We start from the raw sequence: 21,838 nt of genomic DNA, 5'->3' as shown, positions 1-21,838 counted from the left end.
CAGTTTTTATTCCATATCATCCACAGTATTGCAGTATGTCATTGAATGAGCTATGAGGTATAAGTGTGCAAGAGCAATGATGGCCATGGCTAGACCTAAGGTTTATCCCTGGATCATCCAGGGGTCAAACCTGTTCATCTAGGTGCCACACAGGGGATCCAGTGCTCAGGCAGGGGTGAACCCTGGATGAACCCAGCATAAACCTTAGGGCCACTGTTGCTTTGCCTCCTGCTCCTGCCCCACACTAGGGATGAGCAGCTTCCTCTTTCTTCACATGGGGAGAGAAAGAGGAAGCAGCAACGACCACGTGGCCCATTCAGTGGGCATTTTTATCACTTTGCTTCTCCTGCAGACAGCAGGAAATGGCAGCAAGTTTCATCACAGCCAAAAGAATCAGATTTTCCAGGTCTTTTTTGTGATGGAAAAATGAGTAGAAGGAGCAGGAAGTGTATGGGATGCGGACAGCGTTGTGAAAAGGACCCATGAAAATCCGTAAGTGGCCAGTAACGTGTGTGCTATAAAATGTTCATCTGATGATGCTCAATGTTGCTGGGAAAATCCTTCCCACATACCCCACCCAACAATTGTGAGGATTGCAGCTATGTTCAGAGAGAACTCTGTGTGTGTAGATAATGTCTTGGTGTATTGATCCTGTGAGCCCTGGTGTCATGTTTCCCAATACCTCCTGCTTTATTGGGAGACAATAACGAGGTCTCTCATGTAATCCACGAAGCTTTATTCAGGCAATAAACATCTCTTCCCACCTGAAGAGAGTCCAACGTATAGGAACTTTCCTCTAGGCAAAACTATGCAAACTACACGAGACAATTGTCCTTTCAAGAAGAATGGAGAGCTCCTTTTCCCAGAATGCTTTAACTTCAGGGAGACTGGTTCTGAAGAAGCCTTTGGTGAGAAGCTAGTCAGGCCAAGCTTCTCTCAACTTCCTTTAGCTCCACCCACTTTAGTCTGCAGCATACTCTACGATCATCTAGCCTTGCAGTGGTCTCCGCCTCTGAAGAATACTGATTTTCCACAGACTGGGTGTTGTTAATGTTTTCAGAGATAAGGTCTGGAAAAGGTTCATTCTCAGCTGGTGAAGAGCCCATGAGAGTCACCTCCTCCACTCCCCATATAGACTGCTATGGTTTTGGCGCTGTCTCGTCTGATTCTGATTGATCACCTGAAACTCCTTCCCCTAGCCTAAGGGGAACAGGCCTAGTCAAGACACCTGGCTACACTACACACTGATTATAGGACAATGTATAGGACAATAATATGAATAACTAGAAACTCGATAACTTCCACTCAAAAATATTCCAACATGAGTACAAAGAGAATGAAAAATCCATCCCCTCCAAGTGGGAGAAGCATACCCACAGACCCACATCCCACCACATTACCTTTCTTCATAAGTGTAATTTTTATTCATTCTACTCAATATGTGAGAAGACACAACACTATATCAGCTCCTCTTGTGGAGGTTTGTGGCTCCGATTTTGGTGGACTTGTGATTCTATTCTGGGTTTTCTGTCAGAAGCAGCTGGAACACAATGGCCTGTTCAGAAGACATCTTAAACCATGGCTTTCTGGCTTAACCACTATGGTAAGCCATGGTTTAAGATGTCTTCTGAACAGGGCCTGTAGAAGCTATCCAAGGTGCTGAACCCCCTAATTTGGCTTGAGTAGTGCTAAACAAATAAATAAATAACTTTTCATCTCATTTGGGTTCTGCTAACAACCTTCTGAGAGAAGTTAAGCTTGCAGCATCATTTGCTGTCTTGCCCCTGATATTCTGAACCAAGGTTTAAATTTATGGATGTTATCTTGTCTGACCTGCATGGTAATACTGTCCCAGAGAAGTTTTTTTAAAATCTTTTGTCTGATTTAGATTTCACTGTAACCTATAAGGTCTCTTCTTCTTTTTTGCTTTGGCAGCATAAAAAATTCAGGCAAAATTTGTCTCTGACAATGAAGTTTATTGTTCTAGGGATGCACTGACTTAATAGCCTCCCTAGCTGTTTTAATTTTGAAACTATAATTATCCTTTTTAATAATGGGTTTAATTTACATGATTTTACTTAATATATTGAGAACTATTTTAGCTTGAACATTTCAGATATTGTTTAATGGTGCATTTGTCTTATTTTGTCTTCGTTGTTATGTATGTGAATGGCCTATGGCCCAAGCAAGAAATAATCAAGAGAAAAAGAGATAAGTTAAGCTGAGCGTGACTTGCTGAATTTGATCTCTGAGGAAGGGTTTGGACCCAAAGTCTCCAATTTCCAATCCAGTAACTGAATGACTGCTTTGATAGTTGAGAAGGTATTTGAACAGTCCATCCTAAGTCAGTCCAACTAACTCTCTGCTGGAATCCCGTGGCTGCGTACATTGCTCTTATCACATTAAATCACAGGGGTGTGTGAGGTACCATTTTATATCCTCCCTGCAAATATAAATGTGGCATATAAATTAGAACAATTTTAGTCTAGCCTCTCCCTCTTGCTCTAGTATAAAATATTAAGGGAGGGAGTGTGTGTGTGTGTGTGTGTGTGTTTAAATATATAACGCCCCCTTATGTTTCACACACACACACACACACACACACACACACACACACACACGCCCCATAGCTGAAGTATAATGGTGTACAATCCATTCTATCCCTGAAGGATTCTACCATCTCATTACACTGGCTAAAGAGAACTACCGTATTTCTTTGATTGTAAGATGCCATCGATTCTAAGGCGCACACTAATTTCAGTGCCACCAACAGGGGAAAAAAGCTTTGATTCGAAGAAAAAATAAATTTCTTTGAACATCTTTTATGAGTAGAATTTCTTAGAAAGAGCTGGGTTTTGGGGCCACTGCGCTGGGAGAAGTTTAGGGGTAAGCAAAAAACAGGCGCTTACCCTCCCAGCTCCTCCTCCCGGTTCACGGCTGCTGCAGGAACTTCCTCTTTTGGCTGCCTGCCTGCACGTGGAGGAGAGAGACGAATGGAGCTGGAGCTGCCGCGTGAGAGCAGCTTCAGTGGAGCAGCACAGGTTTTTCCGTGGGCGTGAGGGGTTCCAGGCGGGACACGTGCTTCCCAGCACGGCGGCTGGGGGGGGACCCGGTGCTTGGGGGGGGGTGAGCCTCCTGACTCTTGGAGCCGCGTGTCTTCCTGGCGCGGCTGACGAGGGCCGGAGCTGCACGGGGCGCACTGTAGGCTCCAATCAGCCAGCAAAGCAATTTTAGAAAGCCCTGCTTGCTCAGCTTTCTAAAACCAGTAAAGCTAAGGAGACTGGATGTTTCAGACCCTTTTTAATGGAATAGAGTCTTTTTGCATCTACCGTATTTCTTCGATTCTAAGGCGCCATCGATTCTAAGGCGCACCCCATTTTTAGACCTGTTTATTTAGGGGGAAAAGTGCATCTTAGAATCGAAGAAATACGGTAGCTAAAGTTTTATTTTATTTGTTTATTTATTTATTGCATTTTTATACCACCCAATAGTCAAAGCTCTCTGGGTGGATTAAGTCAGTCCCAATTACAATTCTGTTATGATCAGAGTCTCCTTGGGTCTTTCAGTTTCTGTTTTCCCACCATGGCAGAGAGCTGCATCTGGCAAACAGATGTAATGGTTTCCAATACCTCACCTCCGCAACCTTTCTGAGGAGCAGCTGGTGGGATAAATAAGTTGGTCTAAGCATCATTGCAAAGGCTAGAACCTTGAACACCATCATCCAAACCTAACACACATAGTGCTGTTGAACTTCAGGTGCATGGACCCACCTGGCCCATCTGGGATCTCAATGTGGCCTTCAAGGGTTCTCTAGACAGCCATCCGTCCTTTCCCTATTCCATCCCCTTTCCTTCAACTGGATTTTGCATGGTTTCTCCCTATTCTAAAGGGTTGAGACGTCTCTCCTAAGCCATTGTCATTGAGCATTAAGCTAAAATATCCTGGTGTCTTTTGCAATTTTGTCCCCTATCTCCATCCTGTTTATCTTAAGCACTAGCCACCACTGGAATGCCACCCTCAAGAGCTTCTCCAAAACATTCAGCCTCAAAAGAGGCTCAAAAGAGTTGTATTAGACAGCCTGGCATAGTGTTCATAATGTGCAACTCACCACTTCTGGGACCACATAAGCAAGATGGCAGCATCATCTTTTTCGTTCAAGGACATGTCTTCTCAGAACCTTGGCAGCTGCCCCATGAACATCTTTGTTCCTCAGGGTGTAAATGATAGGATTGAGCAGAGGGGTGACCACAATGTAAAAGACAGCAATTTGCTTGTCAAAATCAGAAGCTGTGCCCAACCCAGGTCTCATGTACATAGTGATGACAGTGCCATAGAACACAGTGACCACCGTCAAATGAGAGGCACAGGTAGAGAAGGCCTTGTGCCGGCTGGCAGTTGACTGCATTTTCAATATAGTGGACAGAATAAGCCCGTAAGTGGTTAGAATGACGGAAAGAGGTCCCAGGAGGATCAGAGCGGCTGTCATAAAAACAACAAACTCTGTGATGTGTGTGTCATCACATGCGAGTTTCAGCACCACGGGCAGCTCACAGACAAAGTGGTTGACATGACTGGGACCACAGAAGATGTGGGAAAAGGTGCAGCTCACATTAATGGTTGCAAGAAGGATCCCAACTGACCAGGAGAGGGAGGCAAGTTGCAATTGCCGCCATCTACTCATGAGGAGTGTATATAGCAAGGGATGACAGATGGCCAAGTACCGGTCATAGGCCATAGCTCCTAGCAAAACACATTCCGTGCCACCCAGAGTCAGTATCATGTGCATCTGGATTGCACAACATGTTAAGGAGATGTTTCCATTTCCAGTCAGGAGGTTAAACAGCATCTGGGGCAAGGTGGTGGTGACATAACAGATCTCCAGGCCTGCAAGGTGTTTGAGGAAGAAGTACATGGGTGTTTGGAGGCAGGAGGCAGTGCGTGCCAAGATGATGATCACAAGGTTCCCCATCATGCTGAGTAAGTAGATGATGAGGATTAGCACAAAAAGTAGGATCTGTGTCTTACGGTGGCTGGTGAGCCCCATCAAGATGAACTCTGTGATAGAAGTGTAGTTCTCAGCCCCCATATTGGCCTACAGAGATAGAAGGAACAGATAGAGAAAACACAGGGTGAAACACACACACACACACACACACACACACACACGGTGACATGGCTTTTCCTTCCATGGGGTAAGTCTCTCTTCCCCACATCCCCACTGTAACCCAGCCTTGCATTAAAAGTTGAGTGCACATGTATCAGTGATCATTCTTTCCCTTCACCATGTTTCACGTGGGCTCTTTGCCTTTTTTTTTTTTAAGTGCCACATGAAACATTTAAGAAATCAAAATATGTTGCCTCTTTTTTTCTCTTTCCTTTTTCCTTTTGAGGAAGTAATGTCCAACCATTGTAACTGTTTCCTGTGGAGTTTAGGAGGAGTTCCAATGAGCGCTGTGCACAGGAAGCTTCTGTTGGACACAAGAAGAACCTGCCCTTGATGCTCTAGTGTATTAAGCACATCAAAGAAAGAACATGGTTAATGCTCCTTTGGAGCTCCTTCTCACAATTAAAATTTGTGCACACTGGGTTAGAATGGTTAAAGAAATTGTTAAAGAAATCAACTTCTTTAAAGTAAAAAATGGGAGAGGCAAATCTGCTAGAAACATGAGCTGCCTTCAACAGACAGCCTCAAGAACTTATTATTATGGTTTTAATTTTTGTGAACCGCCCAGAGAGCTTCGGCTATTGAGCGGAATAAAAATGTAATAAATAAATAAATAAATAAATCAAGAACTGAAAGGAAAAATCTTTCTAATAATTGAAAATGAGAACAACATTAGGTACTTTCCCCCCACATGCTATGATCCTCAAGTTGCAGAATTATCATCTTACTTACATGCTTTCTCTCAGGCGTTGCTCAGCAGCCAAGAAATAGCTTTTCATGCTACCAGCTTCTGTTAAACTGGAAATGGAGAACAGTTTTCAGTCATCTTGATAATAGATGTTGAAAAATCATTTAAAAAGTCACTGGACCGTCAATGATTTTTGGGGCGATACCTCCACCATATTTCACAGAGGGACTACTTGATGGAAGGTTTGTCCATGTTTACGGGCACCAGCTATACAACCCCAAAAAATTGTGTGAGTGCAGATTTAGAAACAATAACTATTATTTAAAGGAGAAATACAAGACATCTCACCATAGTGGAAAAGACTGACCAGGTGACCCATGAGCCTGCCCCAGTCTGCTGCATTAGTGCTAACTATTGATGAACCTCAAGGCCATTCCCTGCTGCCCCTCCTTCTGGCTCTATGATTTCAAACCAGAGTGGTTCTAGTCACCACTCAACCGTAGAGCTCAATGGGTGACTTTGGGCTTCTCACTGACTCTCAGTCTAACCAACTTCACAGGGTTGTTGTGAGGATAAAATGGAAGAGAAGAATTAAGTGGACTTTTGGGAGGAAAAAGTGGGATATAAATATAAGAAATATAAGAAATGAACAGACAGACAGATAGACAGATGTGAGCTAAATGTTTGCAGGTTGGAAACATCTCTCCAGATAGTGGTGTACAACTCACAACTTCCTGAACCACTAGTGGTCCTGTATGGGGCATATAGGGCTTTAAGTCCAATAATATATGAATGGCCAGTGATTCACCACTGCTTTCAACAGTACATGAATTCCATAGTTAAGGAACAGCCAGTCGGAAGATGCTGGTCTGGACATCTCTTCTCTGCTCATATGGGGTGCACAGAGGACATGGTGAAATGGACAAACAATATAGGCATGGAATGAAATGCGGAGCCAATGGAAACATTGAAGTAGCAGAATGATGGGCTTCTACAAAAATGATGCCTTAAAATACAAGGAAGGCAGAGATTAATACTGGAATTCACCTTCAGCATGCAGAATATCCTAGGTTCGTTCGCTGACATCTTCAGTTATAAGGGTGTTGTAGCATAGGGGTTCTTGTGGTGTGATTAACACATGCCAGGGAGCCTGGAGAGATACTGTATTCATTGTCATAGTAGACCCTACTTCCTAACTAACCTTCTGTGACGGAGGTGTTGCTATTTGTAAATGACTGCAATGTTCATCAGTTAATGAATAAAACAAGTCAGCACAAAGCCAGAAACTTTAGTTGTTGAAATTTCTTCCAATTAGGCAAGATGCCCTATTATTTCTAATTGCTTATTAGCTTAAGTATCGTGCAACAAACTGAGGGGAAAACAATTCCCAACCTCCAGCTTACATTTGCAGGAGAGGACCCAGGAGGAAAGGGGGTTAGGAGAGCGAAGAAATAAGTGTACAATAATAACTAAGAGTCCTATTCCATTCAAAGTTTCTGAGGGACACATTCAAAGAAATATGGGAAGTAGTTCCACAAGTATTTGTGTGGGTTTTTTGTTTTTATTTACTTAGATATGATTCCAGCACTGATACTGTCACCAGAGTTGTCTGTCTGTCTTGTTTGTTTGTTTTTAATTTCTTAAATGGCTATTTGTATGTTTCACAATTATTTCCATGGAGGTCCCTGTCCTCTGAGATTAGGAAAGAAGCTACTTTGTGATGGATCAGACAATGGGTGCATCAGTGTCTCCATCTCCCCTTCCCCTTGTGTGTGTGTGTGTGTGTGTGTGTGTTGTTGTTGTTGTTGTTGTTGTTGTTGTTGTTGTTTGTTTATTTATTTATTTATTGCATTTCTATGCTGCCCAATAGCCGAAGCTCTCTGGGCAGTTTACAAATTTAAGACAATTCAAAACAAAACAACAGTATAAAACCATAATATGAAAGCACAACCAAGCTAAAAACAGCAGCAATGCAAAAATACAGATTTAAAATACAAATTTAAAACAGCAAAGTTAAAATTTATTTATAGACTGTTAAAATACTGGGAGAATGAAAAGGTCTTCACCTGGCGTCTAAAAGAATATAATGTAGGTGCCAAGCGAACCTCCTGAGGGAGCTCATTCCACAGCCGGGGTGCCACAGCAGAGAAGGCCCTCCTCCTGGTAGCCACCTGCCTCACTTCCTATTGTTGTTATTTGTTTGTTCATTGTATCAACAGCAGCATGGATAATCTCTTCCATCCATGCCTCACTCCGAGGGTTCCATGATAGCAGAGGTGGTTTCCAGGTCCTCCTAACCTATCATGCATCAGACTGTGGAAGGACCCATCAGAGTGAGGCACTGGGACAGGCTGGAGAGCTATGCTGGCAATTTCCTTCTGAAGCATTGAAGCAATTGCCTTCCCAGTGTTTTGATCTGATGATGGATTCCTCAGAGTGAGATATTGGGTCCACATGGCACTGGCGAGCTGTGCTGGATCTTTTCCTGTTGGATCATTTGTCTCATTTTGAGGGCTCCTTCCTCAGAGCAAGTCATTGGGCCTAGGTGATACTGGAGCTCTATGGTAGGCAGATGGTGACAGGCACATCAAGGTACAAATCATGTCCAGTGGTGATAGACAACCATCCTGATGGTGGATGGGAGCACGATTCACCACCCATCCCGATCAGCCACCTGAGGTCTCACGCTGCCTCATGGATGCTTGAGACTTGGGGTCATTTAGCTTTGTACTCCCTCTCTTGAATGGCAGCTGATTCCTAGGCCCCAGGGAGAAGTCCTCTAAAAGGATATTTTATTGTCCATCAATAGAGCATACGTAATCCTTGCTGCTATGCCACCTGCCTCTTCTTTCCATAGGGCCAAAGAACTGAGCTGGGGACTATAGGCTTACGCAGACTTTCCCCCCTCTTGTTTGTTACATCATCTTATGAAGTTTTGCTTGTGCAGCCAATATTACCCTTGTTACAGGGGCCAAGAAGCTCATTTGCTCCCACTATTGCTACCACCCACAGAACCTCTGTTACTCAGCAACTGATAAACCTGGAGTTGTGGTTGTCCCCATTCTGATAGATGATAGAAGTCCAATGGCTATCTTGCTGGCCTGTTTCAAGGTGCACCTAACTATTAACCTTTTCCCTGTGAGACCATAGAAAGAGATCTGAATCCTGCCCTCATATATGCTAACTAGGTACCTTTTCATTGAGCTAAAACTCCTTAAAAGTTGATGGTCCATGTGTCTGTAATCCCTGGGTGGGAAGCATGGAAGGGAAAGGAGAAAAGAGGGGATGTGATGGTTTTGGGCCCCTGGGAGACTATGAAGACCCTGTTATGAAGTTTCCTTCCCTTTTTATGAAAGAGTGCTAAGGTGTTACTTCGTAGTGTGTAGGACATTGTTTTTGTTCCAACTGCAGCTCCCATTCCCATTCAAAATGGGAGTTGCAGTGGGAATCTCCCTCCCACCCACCCAATTCAACACACCAACATGGTCTTTTGTTGGCCATATGTGCATCACCCCAGAATGGAACTCTAACTCTCTTGTTTGCTAATGCATTGGTCTTCCCTACTGAGCTATAGCACAATTCACTATTTAATTTATTTATTTATTTATTTATTTATATACCACCCCATAGCCGAACCTCTCTGGGTGGTTTACAAAAGTTAAAAACCATGAACATTAAAAATTATACAAAATTTAAAACCATCAAAAATATAAAAACAACAGTATGAAACAACAGTATCCATTTAAACAACAACAGTTCTGGGGTCCATTAAAAAACAAACAAACTTAGGATATGTTGTTAAATGCTGTTAAATGCCTGGGAGAAGAGAAAGGTCTTGACCTGGCGCCAAAAAGATAACAATGTTGGCGCTAGGCGAGCCTCATTGGGGAGATCATTCCATAATTGGGGGGCCACCACTGAAAAGGCCTTCTCCTTTGTTGCCATCCTCCGAGCTTCCCTCAGAGTAGGCACTCGGAGGAGGACCTTAGATGTTGAATGCAGAGTATGGGTAGGTTCATGTCTGGAGAGGCATTCTGTCAGGCATTGTGGTCCCAAGCTGTGTAAGGCTTTATAGGTTAAAACCAGCACCTTGAATTGGGCTCGGAAATGTATAGGTAGCCAATGCAAGTGGGCCAAAATCAGTGTTATATGTTCAAACCTCTTGTTCCAGTTAACAATCTGGCCACTGCATTTTGCACAAGCTGCAGCTTCCAAACCATCTTCAAAGGCTGCCCCACATAGAGGGCATGCAGCAATCTAATTTGGAGGTTACCAGAGCATGGACGACTGAAGCTAGGTTATCCCTGTCCAGATAGGGGTGTAGCTGGGCCACCAAAGCTTGCTTATGGTTATGGCTACCAATCTTCCTTATGTATGTGGACACAAAATGAGGGGGAGAGAGGGAGAGGGAGTTTGCTCTATCCAGACTGAGATGCTGTTAGTGAGTGGTTCTTCTGACCTGATGTAGGGTGTTCAAGCTCTTCTGGATGGGGTAGCACTCCTCTTGAAGGAGCGGGTTCGTCACTTCAGGGTCGTGCTAGAGCCTCAGGTGGCCTCACTGGCACAGAATGTCTTCTACTAGCCTTGGCTGGTTGTTCATCCATGACCCTATCTGGTAAACTCCAAGTTAGATTACTGCAGTGCACTCTACATGGGGCTGCCCTTGAAGATTGTTCAGAAGCTACACCATGTGTTAAATGCAGCAGCCAGAACAATAACTAGGATCAGAATGTCTGAACATTTATTTATTTATTTATTTATTACATTTTTATACCGCCCAATAGCCGAAGCTCTCTGGGCGGTTCACAAAAATTAAAACCACAATAAAATAACCAACAGGTTAAAAGCACAATTACAAAATACAGTATAAAAAGCACAACCAGGATAAAACGACTCAGCAGAAATTGATATAAGATTAAAATACAGAGTTAGAACAATAAAATTTACATTTAAGTTAAAATTAAGTGTTAAAATACTGAGAGAATAAAAAGGTCTTCAGCTGGCGACGAAAGCAGTACACTGTAGGTGCCAGGCGGACCTCTCTGGGGAGCTCATTCCACAACTGGGGTGCCACAGCGGAGAAAGCCCTCCTTCTAGTAGCCACCTGCCTCACTTCCTTTGGCAGGGGCTCATGGAGAAGGGCTCCTGTAGATGATCTTAAGGTCCGGGCAGGTACATATGGGAGGAGGCGTTCCTTCAAATAACCTGGCCCCAAACCGTTTAGGGCTTTAAATGTCAATACAAGCACTTTGAACTGGGCCCGGACCTGGACTGGCAGCCAATGAAGCTGGAAAAGGACTGGCGTAATGTGATCTCGCCGGCCAGTCCCTGTTAGTAAACGGGCTGCCCTATTTTGTACCAGCTGAAGCTTCCAACATAAGTCTGGTCTGCTTGCATTGGCTATCCATATGTTTGTGTGCCTGATTCAATGCACTGGTCTTAAACTATACATTCTTACATTGCTTGGGATCACAAAATACCTGACTGAAATTCAAAATGGATTCACAGCCCCACAAGCCTAAACTGCTGGTGGACCAAAGGTTCTGCATCTCTTCCCTATTAACAGAGAAGGATTGATCCACATACCAAAGTGGGTCAAGTCCTCCAAAGTCCTGTTCAAGGATGGTTGAAGGATGGAAGAGCGTGGAAATTCATAAACAACATTGCCTTGTAGCTCATTGGATGGCCATAAACTGTGTCATTTGAGAGGTACTTAAGCTTTTCTGAACCTGAATGAAGTCTCTGTGCCACTGGATTCTCTTCTCATTAATGGTGAACACTTTTCCAGGAGGAGCCCGTGGATCCAGCCTTCCCACCTTGACTTTGACATAGGAGTTATTTAGGAACGTGGCCAAGTTAGTAATGTCAAATCCAGCTACTAATTCTCCATGTTCACTGAATGCAATTTCCTCTCCAACAGTGTTGTTGAATGAGATCCTCCGAATCAAAGAGTGAAGCTAGGTGAAAACAGAAAGAATGTGATGCCTACTCAACATGATTACCTGGGAGAAGGTGATGCCTACTCAACATGATTACCTGGGAGAACGTGATGCCTATTCAACATGATTACCTGGGAGAACGTGATGCCTATTCAACGTGATTACCTGGGAGAACGTGATGCCTACTCAACATGATTACCTGGGAGAACGTGATGCCTACTCAACATGATTACCTGGGAGAACATGATGCCTACTCAACATGATTACCTGGGAGAAAGTGATGCCTACTCAACATGATTACCTGGGAGAATGTGATGCCTACTCAACATGATTACCTGGGAGAACGTGATGACTACTCAACATGATTACCTGGGAGAACGTGATGCCTACTCAACATGATTACCTGGAAGAATGTGACGCCTACTCAACATGATTACCTGGGAGAAAGTGATGCCTACTCAACATGATTACCTAGGAGAATGTGATGCCTACTCAACATGATTACCTGGGAGAACGTGATGCCTACTCAACATGATTACCTGGAAGAATGTGACGCCTACTCTACATGAGTGCCTGGGAGAAGGTGATGCCTACTCAACATGATTACCTGGGAGAACATGATGCCTACTTAACATGATTACCTGGGAGAAAGTGATGCCTATTCAACATGATTACCTGGGAGAACGTGATGCCTACTCAACATGATTACCTGGGAGAACGTGATGCCTACTCAACTTGATTACCTGGGAGAACGTGATGCCTACTCAACATGATTACCTGGGAGAACGTGATGCCTACTCAACATGATTACCTGGGAGAACGTGATGCCTACTCAACATGATTACCTGGGAGAATGTGATGCCTACTCAACATGATTACCTGGGAGAATGTGATGCCTATTCAACATGATTACCAGGGAGAACGTGACGCCTACAAAACATGATCACCTGGGAGAGTGTGATGCCTACTCAACATGATTACCTGGGAGATCGTGATGCCTACTCAACATGATTACCTGGGAGAACGTGATGCCTACTCAACATGATTACCTGGGAGAATGTGATGCCTACTCAACATGATTACCTAAGCTCTGAAAACCATGTTGGACAGATACATAACTGTAAGATCTTAATACTGACTGCTCTGAGAGGAATATAATCTTAATTTTACTGAGAAATATGCTGGCCACAATTTCTCTTATGCTTCTAATCATCCTAATTGCTTTGTGTGTAGCGATGTGCTTTGCTTTTTTTGACGTTACATATCATGGAAATAAAGAAACAACCAGAGAGAGAAGAATGGTTTTATCAATTATACATTCAGATGTTTGATTGTATGTTCAGATGTTTGAAAGCACTAAGTGGAAACTTGCAACAGAATACCCGAGATCAGATTTTGCGTACATCCACTGACTATTGATACTTCTGAAGAAAAGAAGAGAACAAATGCAATAATCCTGGGATATCAGGAGAGCAAATGGACTGATGGTTAGTATTAGATACTTTCACGCATCCACCTTATTAACTGCTCTCTGAAACCTCCCCTTTCCCTTCTACATGGATCTATTATATCTGCTAGTATAGAGGAAACATTTTCAAACTCAGCACAATGGAATTTCAATTGCAATTCCATGTGTTGGTGAGAGTGAAGCAGCAATGAATGAGAATGGTTAGGAGCTGCCCATCTGGTTCTGATTCTGGCATGTCAGCCGAGCAAATGAACCATTGACCTTAATGCTTTCTCCAGTTCAACTGCTCTCTGCTGTTCAGTGCAGGTCTCAGCAGTATAACATAGCATTTAGGAGAAAAGATGCATGCCAGTAACCCAGCACTGGAGGACAAAATGGAGAAGATCTCCACAGCCACCATATATTTCCCCTTGGTGCTCAGGTAGCTTGGAACAAAGGATAGCCAGACACTGCAAAAGATCAACATGCTGAAGGTGATGAACTTGGCTTCATTGAAACTGTCTGGTAATTTGCGAGCTAGGAAAGCCACAGTGAGGCTGACTATGGCCAGAAAGCCCATGTAGCCCAAGACACAGTAAAACATGAGGACTGAGCCTTCGTTACATAACAATACAATTTCTTCAGTCATTGAGTGCATGTCCCGATCTGGATATGGGGGTGAAGTAGCTAACCAAATAGCACAGATGCCGAACTGAAGGAGGGAGCAGGACAAGACAATAGAATGTGCCAATCTTTTCCCCACCCATTTGCGATAAATGTTTCCTGGCTTGGAGGCCATGAAAGCTACAACCACTGTAATGGTCTTGGCCAAAACAGAGGACACGGCAACAGAGAAGATGATGCCAAATGCTGTTTGTCGTAGGAGGCAGGTCACTTTCTTGGGCTGTCCAATAAATAGAATGGAGCAGAGGAAACATAGAAGGAGAGAGATCAAGAGACTGTAGGTGAGGCTTCGGTTGTTAGCTCTGACAATGGGGGTGTCCCGTTCCTTAATGAAGACTTCAAGCACCAGAGCTGTGACCAGGGAAAAGAAAAGAGCCAAAGAAGTTATGGTGATGCCCAAAAATTCTTCAAAAGAGAGGAAGTTAGGAACCTTGGGGATGCAGTCATCTCTGCCCTTGTTTGGATATTGATCTTCTGTGCAGCTGATACAATAATCCATGTCTGAAAGAGGAAAACATGCTAAAGTGAAATCCATGATAACTGTTCCCAGGAATGGGATGATCTTTCCAAAAACACAATTCACTTGAAACCCTGACCAGCAGCAGATGCTCTGCTGAAATTATTTTCCAGGCAATGTGATGAGAGTCATAATCACTAAGGAAGAGAGTAGAAGTGCTTCCATTTGTTCCTCCCTTGTGGAAATCTTTATCCCCTTCTAGACACTGCAGGGACTAAAAGAGGTTGTGGATCCACAAATCTCCCACTCTCAAGACACACCATCTAGCTGGTTAGAGACCTCCACCAACCCTAGGCCTAGATTAATTTCCAGTTCTTGGCTTCAAGGGGAAATATTCATTTTGAATCAAGGCGAGGGTATTGGAGGAACACCTCCACAAATGCCATTTCTCCCTCATCTCTACCCCACTGGCAAGAGCATCAGCCTTCCCAGACCCTCATAGGTAAGATTGCAGCTTTAAGCTCCAAAATCCAAGAAAAAACAACAACTCTAGAACCTAGGGATATAAATGCCATTTTACAGACAAACCCAAAAATTGATTACTCTTTGAATGTGTCACTCCTGGGTGTTGCAGATATCATATTATACTTAGCATTGTAGGACAAAGAAGCAAGGGCCAAACTGTGAAGGAAATCATTGAATGTAATTGCAGAATGCAGAATGAACACATTGGGCCTGTTCTTTTGCAGCAAATGGTTAGCGAGTGTGTTTAAACCATGGTTATGTAGCCACCAGGGTTAGGAATGGTTCACATGACAAACTAAGGCCATAGCTAGACCTAAGGTTTATCCCAAGATTGTCCTGGAGTCTAACCTGTTCATCTAAGTGCCACACAGGGCATCCAGCGCTCAGGCAGGGATGAACCCGGGATGATCCGGGGATAAACCTTAGGTCTAGCTAAGTCATGGTTCAAAGGACACACTAAGCCATAATGTTTAGCTCAAAGTGCTTAACCCTCATGTCATCTGAACAGGGTCATCATTTCATCTGTTTTCATAGTTGCCAAGGTGGCCAACATCCATCAACAACAGCTCTTCAGGATTGCACCATATGCTCCCATAATTGCCTAAATATTTGAACATATTCATATTTTTGAATTATGTATCTCCTACCGTGCTGGTTTGCAATCTTCCCTTCTGGACATGAAGCACACTCATAGCAGCAAAATGTCTCCCCCTCCTTCTTTTCCTTGCTGGAACCAGGAAGGCACTTGTCATTACACAGAGAGAAGGGAGGCACCTATCCTTAGACAAAGGAAAAGATTATTGCTAACAGAATTTTTGGAGGAAGGTTCAGTGATGTACTTCGGGTCTGGGAGAGGTTCCGTTTTTCTTCCGACCCTAAGAGAGATGAGGTTAAGGTCACATGTAGGGCTGGTGAGGTTGTCCATGAAGCCCAGCTCTGTGGGGCTAGGTATAGCTACAGTATTTTAAGGGACCCATGCTTCACACAAGGTCCATGCAGCCACCTACTCACCCAATCCTATTTCTGAAAATGCATGATTACTTGGATACCAACAAGGACAAAATTATTGGTCTTTTTAATCACAGCAACACACCATTATGTTCTGGGCTTTGACAAACAAACACCAGTAGTGTTACTAAGATGATGTTAAAAATGACGAAGTGTGATTACAACTGAGTGTTGGCAGGAACAAACAACAAGAAGATAATTAAGGTGGCTGACTTTTTGAGAACAAACTTTAATTGCTTCCATCTGACCAAGGCGCAGAGCAGAAAGAGGAGACATGAGGGGATACATGATAGCACTCTTCAAATACTTGAAAGGTTGCCACACAGAGGAGAGCCAGGATCTCTTCTCGATCCTCCCAAAGTGCAGGACACGGAATAAATGGCTCAAGTTAAAGGAAGCCGGATTCCAGCTGGACATCAGGAAAAACCTCCTGACTGTTAGAGCAGTACGACAATGGAATCAGTTACCTAGGGAGGTTGTGGGCTCTCCCACACTAGAGGCCTTCAAGAGGCAGCTGGACAACCATCTGTCAGCAATGCTTTAGGGTGGATTCCTGCACTGAGCAAGGGGTTGGACTCGATAGCCTTACAGGCCCCTTCCAACTCTATCCACTCTGGGAGGATCGAGAAGAGATCCTGGCCCTCCTCTGTGCGACAACCTTTTAAGTATTTGAAGAGGGCTATCATGTCTCCCCTCAATCTTCTCTTCTCCAGGCTAAACATGCCCAGTTCTTTCGGTCTCTCTTCATAGGGCTTTGTTTCCAGACCCCTGATCATCCTGGTTGCCCTCCTCTGAACACGCTCCAGCTTGTCTGCATCCTTCTTGAATTGTGGAGCCCAGAACTGGACGCAATACTCTAGATGAGGCCTAACCAGGGCCGAATAGAGAGGAACCAGTACCTCACTTGATTTGGAAGCTATACTTCTATTAATGCAGCCCATAATAGCATTTGCCTTTCTTGCAGCCATATCGCACTGTTGGCTCATATTCAGCTTGCGATGGGTCATTGGCCCCAACTGTTGTCAGTGCACTTCAATACCACTATAAAGCATTAGTGTGGCTCCTGCCTTTTCTATACTGCTTTCATAGTGGAATATCCTGCTTGGTGTAGATGAGCCCTTGCTCTCCACTCCCCTCACTTTAATTCTGTGTGAAGCCCAGAATGGATTCATAGCCCCAGCATCCTAAACTGGCTGGAGTGTTAGCATAAATGACTCCATTTTAAAAAGGAAACTATGAAGTAGCCATTATGTAGCAAGCGAGGCGCCACGTATTCAAGGCTGTCGTCTTGTGTCTGTTTTATCTACCAAAAACAAGAGCCTCTGGCTCCAACACGAAGTTTAGTTTACAGTTGAGCAACGGGGTTGTTTAGCAAAGATTAAGAAGACCGTTATGCCCCAGTGTTATGTTCTGATTGTTTTATGCTGTTACTAGACACTGCCCTTTGCAGGCTACAAATGCTGCACCGAATTCCCTGACTCTTTGTCTGACCGCTCGCCTTTAAGAGACCAGACTTTGATTAATAATCCATAAAGTGCTTTTGAACCCTCTGTCGCTGAAGTGTGGAGTCGTGCTTAGGGGCTGATTAGATCCCGTCCCTGGGGCGAAGAACTTGTCTAACAGGTGGACCAAAGGTTCTGCACCTCACCCTTTTACCTGAGAAGGATTGACCCACATCCCTAAGTGGGTCCGGTCCTCCAAAGTCCTGCTCAACTAACTTACAATTGTGGAATGGAAGACAGCCTTTTTAAATAAGTGAGCTACTTGTCATGAACAACAATGGTCAAGGATAAACTACATGAAGAAGGACATTGCTCTTTCCTATGAAATGTAATTGTACGACCGTGAACTGTGTCGTTTGAGAGGTATTTAAACTTTTCTCAACCTGAATAAAGTCTTCATGCCACTGGATTCTCGTCTCATTGATGGTTAACTTTTTTCCTGGGGGTACCCGTGGATCCAGCCTTCCCACCTTGACTTTGACATAGGAGTTATTTGGGAAAGTGACCAAGTTTGTAATGTCAAATCCAGCTACTAATTCTCCATGCTCATTGAATGCAACTTCATCTCCAGCAGTGTTGTTGAATGAGATCCTCTGAAACAAAGAGTGAAGCTAGGTGGAAATAGGGGGAAAAATTGAACATATTTTAATATTTTCACTGAAATCGTTCAGCTAACTTTCCAAGGTGGATTTAGTCTCCTTCTTCTTGGAGACTTCTATGTTTATGAATATACTAATTTGCAATTGAAACAAGAAGCATCTTCCTTTTTCTGATACTACATGAATTTGAGGTCATAAAGTAAAACTGATAGGTAGGATTTGCATGAAATACAAAGAATGGACTTCTTTGAACAGTGTATAATTAATTCAATGATTCCATGGCAACAGTATTCGAAAGGCTTCTAGGTTTTTTGTTTGTTAATTTGTTTGTTTGTTTCAAAATGGGAGTCAGCTTTATTCATGGAGGATAAGTCTCTTGATGGCTATTAGTCATGGTGGATATACACATCTTTGTGTTTCTGAAAAAGGATGCCACTGAATACCATCTGCTGGGGGCCACAACAGCACTGGACTTCATGGTCTCCTTGTGAGGTCTCCAGAGCCATCCAGCTGGCCACTATCACAGAAGGATGTTGGGTTAACTGGACCATGGAGACATTCTCCACTTAATTCAATAATGTTAGGATTAAGGACTCATGAAAATGGACAGAATTCCATTTAGCAAATAAAATAAGACAGTGTAATGAGGTGTAACTTCATCAATAGGTGGTGTTGATATAAGACTTTATCCCTGAGATACACATGAGGCTCTAAATCACATATTGGGATGCTGCAGTCTGTATGCAGACTTTCAAGGCTTTCAGTATGGTGCTTGTGGGTGTTCAAGTTACTGTCACCACCAGATGTTTCCATTTCCTCCTCTTCCTCCCTTTCCCTGCATGGAAATATCTGTTTGGAGGGCTTATGGGCTGCGGTTTTCATGGGGGAGGGATGGCCCAAAGGGGTGGTCACGCTCTCTCTAGACAATTTATTTATTTATTTTTATTTTATTTATTACATTTTTATACCACCCAATAGCCGAAGCTCTCTGGGCGGTTCACAAAAATTAAAACCATCATAAAATAACCAACAGGTTTAAACAATGTTCAACACAATGTTCACCCCCATTAAAATGACACTCTCCCAAGTACTACAAATGCATTTCAGAGTGAAGAGACATTACCTGCCAAGGTTCTACACGATGAGGGCTCAAGCTGCTCCTCTGATTGGATCTAGATGAGTACATGATATGTAAAGTGTGCACCAGAGCATGCGCAGCATTATAGATACTGTAGCTGTGGCCAGTCATGCTCATTTCAAAAAAAGGTGCAGGAAGACTATCCAATCTCTCCTCCCCAGTACAGGGTTCATCTAAATCTGTTGGGACATCGGAATATGGAATGGAACAGTCAAATGCTTGCTCCCAGAAATCCTTGATGAAACCATCTCCATTTGCCCCAGAAGGGTGGATAGTCTGAAGAAACTCCTGGAAGCCTAGAACCTCCTTTGAGTGAATTGCGAAGGAGAGCGCACCGTGAAGTGCCTGTATATCAAAGCTCTTTTGAAACAGATTTAATGAGATATCTACTTGGGCAGTCATTATCCACACTTTCCCTGTGGATCTCATCTCCTCATATTCAGCAGCTGTTTCAGGAACGAATAGCTTAAACATTAGAACATTTAGCAAACCTATAATGGATTCACATCCTCCATATATGACAATTGCATTGGCTTTGTTGTTCAAGAAATCTGAGATATCTTTAAGAATTTGAGTCATTATTTCATCTGCGCTATCGAAAGTGATATATTTTTGAAACACTTTTTTGAAGGCTGAGCAGATTCTGTTCTGAGAAAGTATTGGCTCCATGGTCCGCAAGAAATGCTCCCCGCTTTCATCATCCAGAGTGATGAGCCCTACCCATTTCCATCCAAAATGGAGAAGTAACTCAACAATTCCCAGGTTCTGAAGGTCTTCATTTGGGACCATACGGTAAAAGGGAGGAAGATCCATGTCATCACTTTCTGTTGGTTGAAATGAACCATAAGAAATCTGTAAACAAAAAAAGAAAAGAAAAAATAAACACTATGGAGATTTCAGAGAGGAAATAGGAGTACTCATTTTTTTTTTTTTTGTTTAATTCATTTGGTTCTTCTACCATATTCCTCTTGAAGAATATCCAAACTAATTTACAAGGAATTACAAAATTCAATTTATCTTTTTAAGTTGTTAATTTATTCTAATTACACTGTGAATAGAATTTTACACACATTTCCTCTCTCTCTATCTCTCTCTCTTCTCCCTCTCTCTCAAAAAATATTGTCCCCTTGCAGTGCCTTGCTGCATAAATAAAATAACCTCTTCGGGGACAGAAGGGTAAAGTCTATGTCATGCGATAAATTAGGATGACCACATGAAAAGGAGAACAGAGCTCCTGTATCTTTAACAGTTGAAAAGGGAACTTCTGCATGTGTCATTTGTATATATGGAGAATCTGATGAAATTCCCTCTTCATCACAATAACAGTTAAAGCTGCAGGACTTTTGCTAGAGTGACCAGATTTAAAAGAGGGCAGGGCACCTGCAGCTTTAATGGGTGTGATGAAGAGGAAATTTCACCAGGTTCTCCATATATACAAATGACACCTGCAGAAATACCCTTTTCAATACAACTGTTAAAGATACAGGAGCCCTGTCCTCCTTTTCATATGGTCACCCTAGATAAGCCTTCCAAAATAGAAGCATTTTTAAATACAGTTTTTAGAATAGCCAACTCAACTGTCCTGGATCAGAAACAGAAGAAAATCAAGTAGAGATCGTACCTGTGGAATCTTGTAAAGTCCCAAGATGTCTCGTATTTGTGAGGAGCTCTCAGATCCAAGTCCACCAATCATTCCTATTGGATTCTTCTGGGTGCCACATTCGTAATTGGGGACAAATCTATTTGATTTGAACAGGAGGTCCAAGCTGGTACGGTAGGTCATCCTTGCATCTGTTAGGCTATTATAGATATGGAACCCAAGAGTGACGTTGGGCAAGATCTTGGGATTCTTATTGATCTCATGGATGGCAAACACCAAGGCCAGGATGTGCTGGTAGAACTTTAACACCACACTGCAAAGAGATATATTTGCTCCTCAGTTCACAGAAAGAAGTATGGAATTATTATACTTACTGTTCTAAGAGATTCAGCTACCTGACTGCAAGGATTTGGTACTGTCCTACAAACTTAGTCATGATGAAGTTGCATTTTAATAAATGAATGAATAAATTTATTACAGTCATTGACCAGAACCAATAAAAACATTAATAACAAACAGCCAATACCAAACACTTAATACATTACTATATTACATACATCCAGCAGTTCCTGAAAAATTGTATCACACAATCAGAGGCTGCAATCGACGGTTAAAAGATTACAGCAAGTTATAGCAATTGCACAGAATTTGGCCACTTTATTCGTAATATGTGGTGTCTTATCGGGGAGAAGCAAAGAAATATAAAAACTGTCAGTCCTACCCGGATAATTATATAATATGGGAAAAATAAGGTCCCTGCGTAAATCCCGATAGAAAGAGCAATGTAGAAGTACATGTATCAGAGGCCATTTCTACACCTGCCCTTTTTCCTGGGATCATCCCTGTGCATCCAAATGACACACAGGGGATCCCGGGAGCAGGCAGGGACAATCCATCCGTTTTCCTGGAATAATCTTTATGTGTAGAAAGGGCCATAGACAACTTGGTCTGGATTACAGTGTAGAAGTGTCCCATCTAAAGTTATTTCTGAAGTGTGAAAGTGATCACATTTGAATTGTGTCATAATCTACTGATAACTGATGCAATATATTCTTAATTTTCCCTTCCTTCACCTTCAGTATTTCTC

The 21,838-nt window shown here is 42.9% G+C and overlaps 2 protein-coding genes across 2 annotated transcripts; both read right to left on the bottom strand.

The window, feature by feature from the left end:
* Positions 1-4,141: 4,141 nt before the first annotated feature.
* Positions 4,142-5,086, bottom strand: LOC134405742 (olfactory receptor 2D3-like). The gene has a single exon (XM_063136993.1). It carries the CDS (start codon positions 5,084-5,086, stop codon positions 4,142-4,144), a length of 945 nt encoding a protein of 314 aa, XP_062993063.1.
* An 8,435-nt stretch (positions 5,087-13,521) lies between these two features.
* LOC134405741 (vomeronasal type-2 receptor 26-like) lies at positions 13,522-19,940 on the bottom strand. The gene is made up of 4 exons (XM_063136992.1): positions 19,137-19,940; positions 17,798-18,025; positions 15,552-15,678; positions 13,522-14,423 (listed from the first exon to the last, which is right to left on the bottom strand). Exons 1-4 carry the CDS (start codon positions 19,938-19,940, stop codon positions 13,522-13,524), a joined length of 2,061 nt encoding a protein of 686 aa, XP_062993062.1.
* Positions 19,941-21,838: the final 1,898 nt, after the last annotated feature.

The sequence above is a fragment of the Elgaria multicarinata genome, chromosome 11 (genome assembly GCF_023053635.1).
Source record: "Elgaria multicarinata webbii isolate HBS135686 ecotype San Diego chromosome 11, rElgMul1.1.pri, whole genome shotgun sequence".
NCBI classification, from domain to species: Eukaryota; Metazoa; Chordata; class Lepidosauria; order Squamata; family Anguidae; genus Elgaria; species Elgaria multicarinata.
The sequence above is the reverse complement of the archived record's forward strand: the minus strand, read 5'-3'. Positions and strand labels throughout refer to the sequence as shown.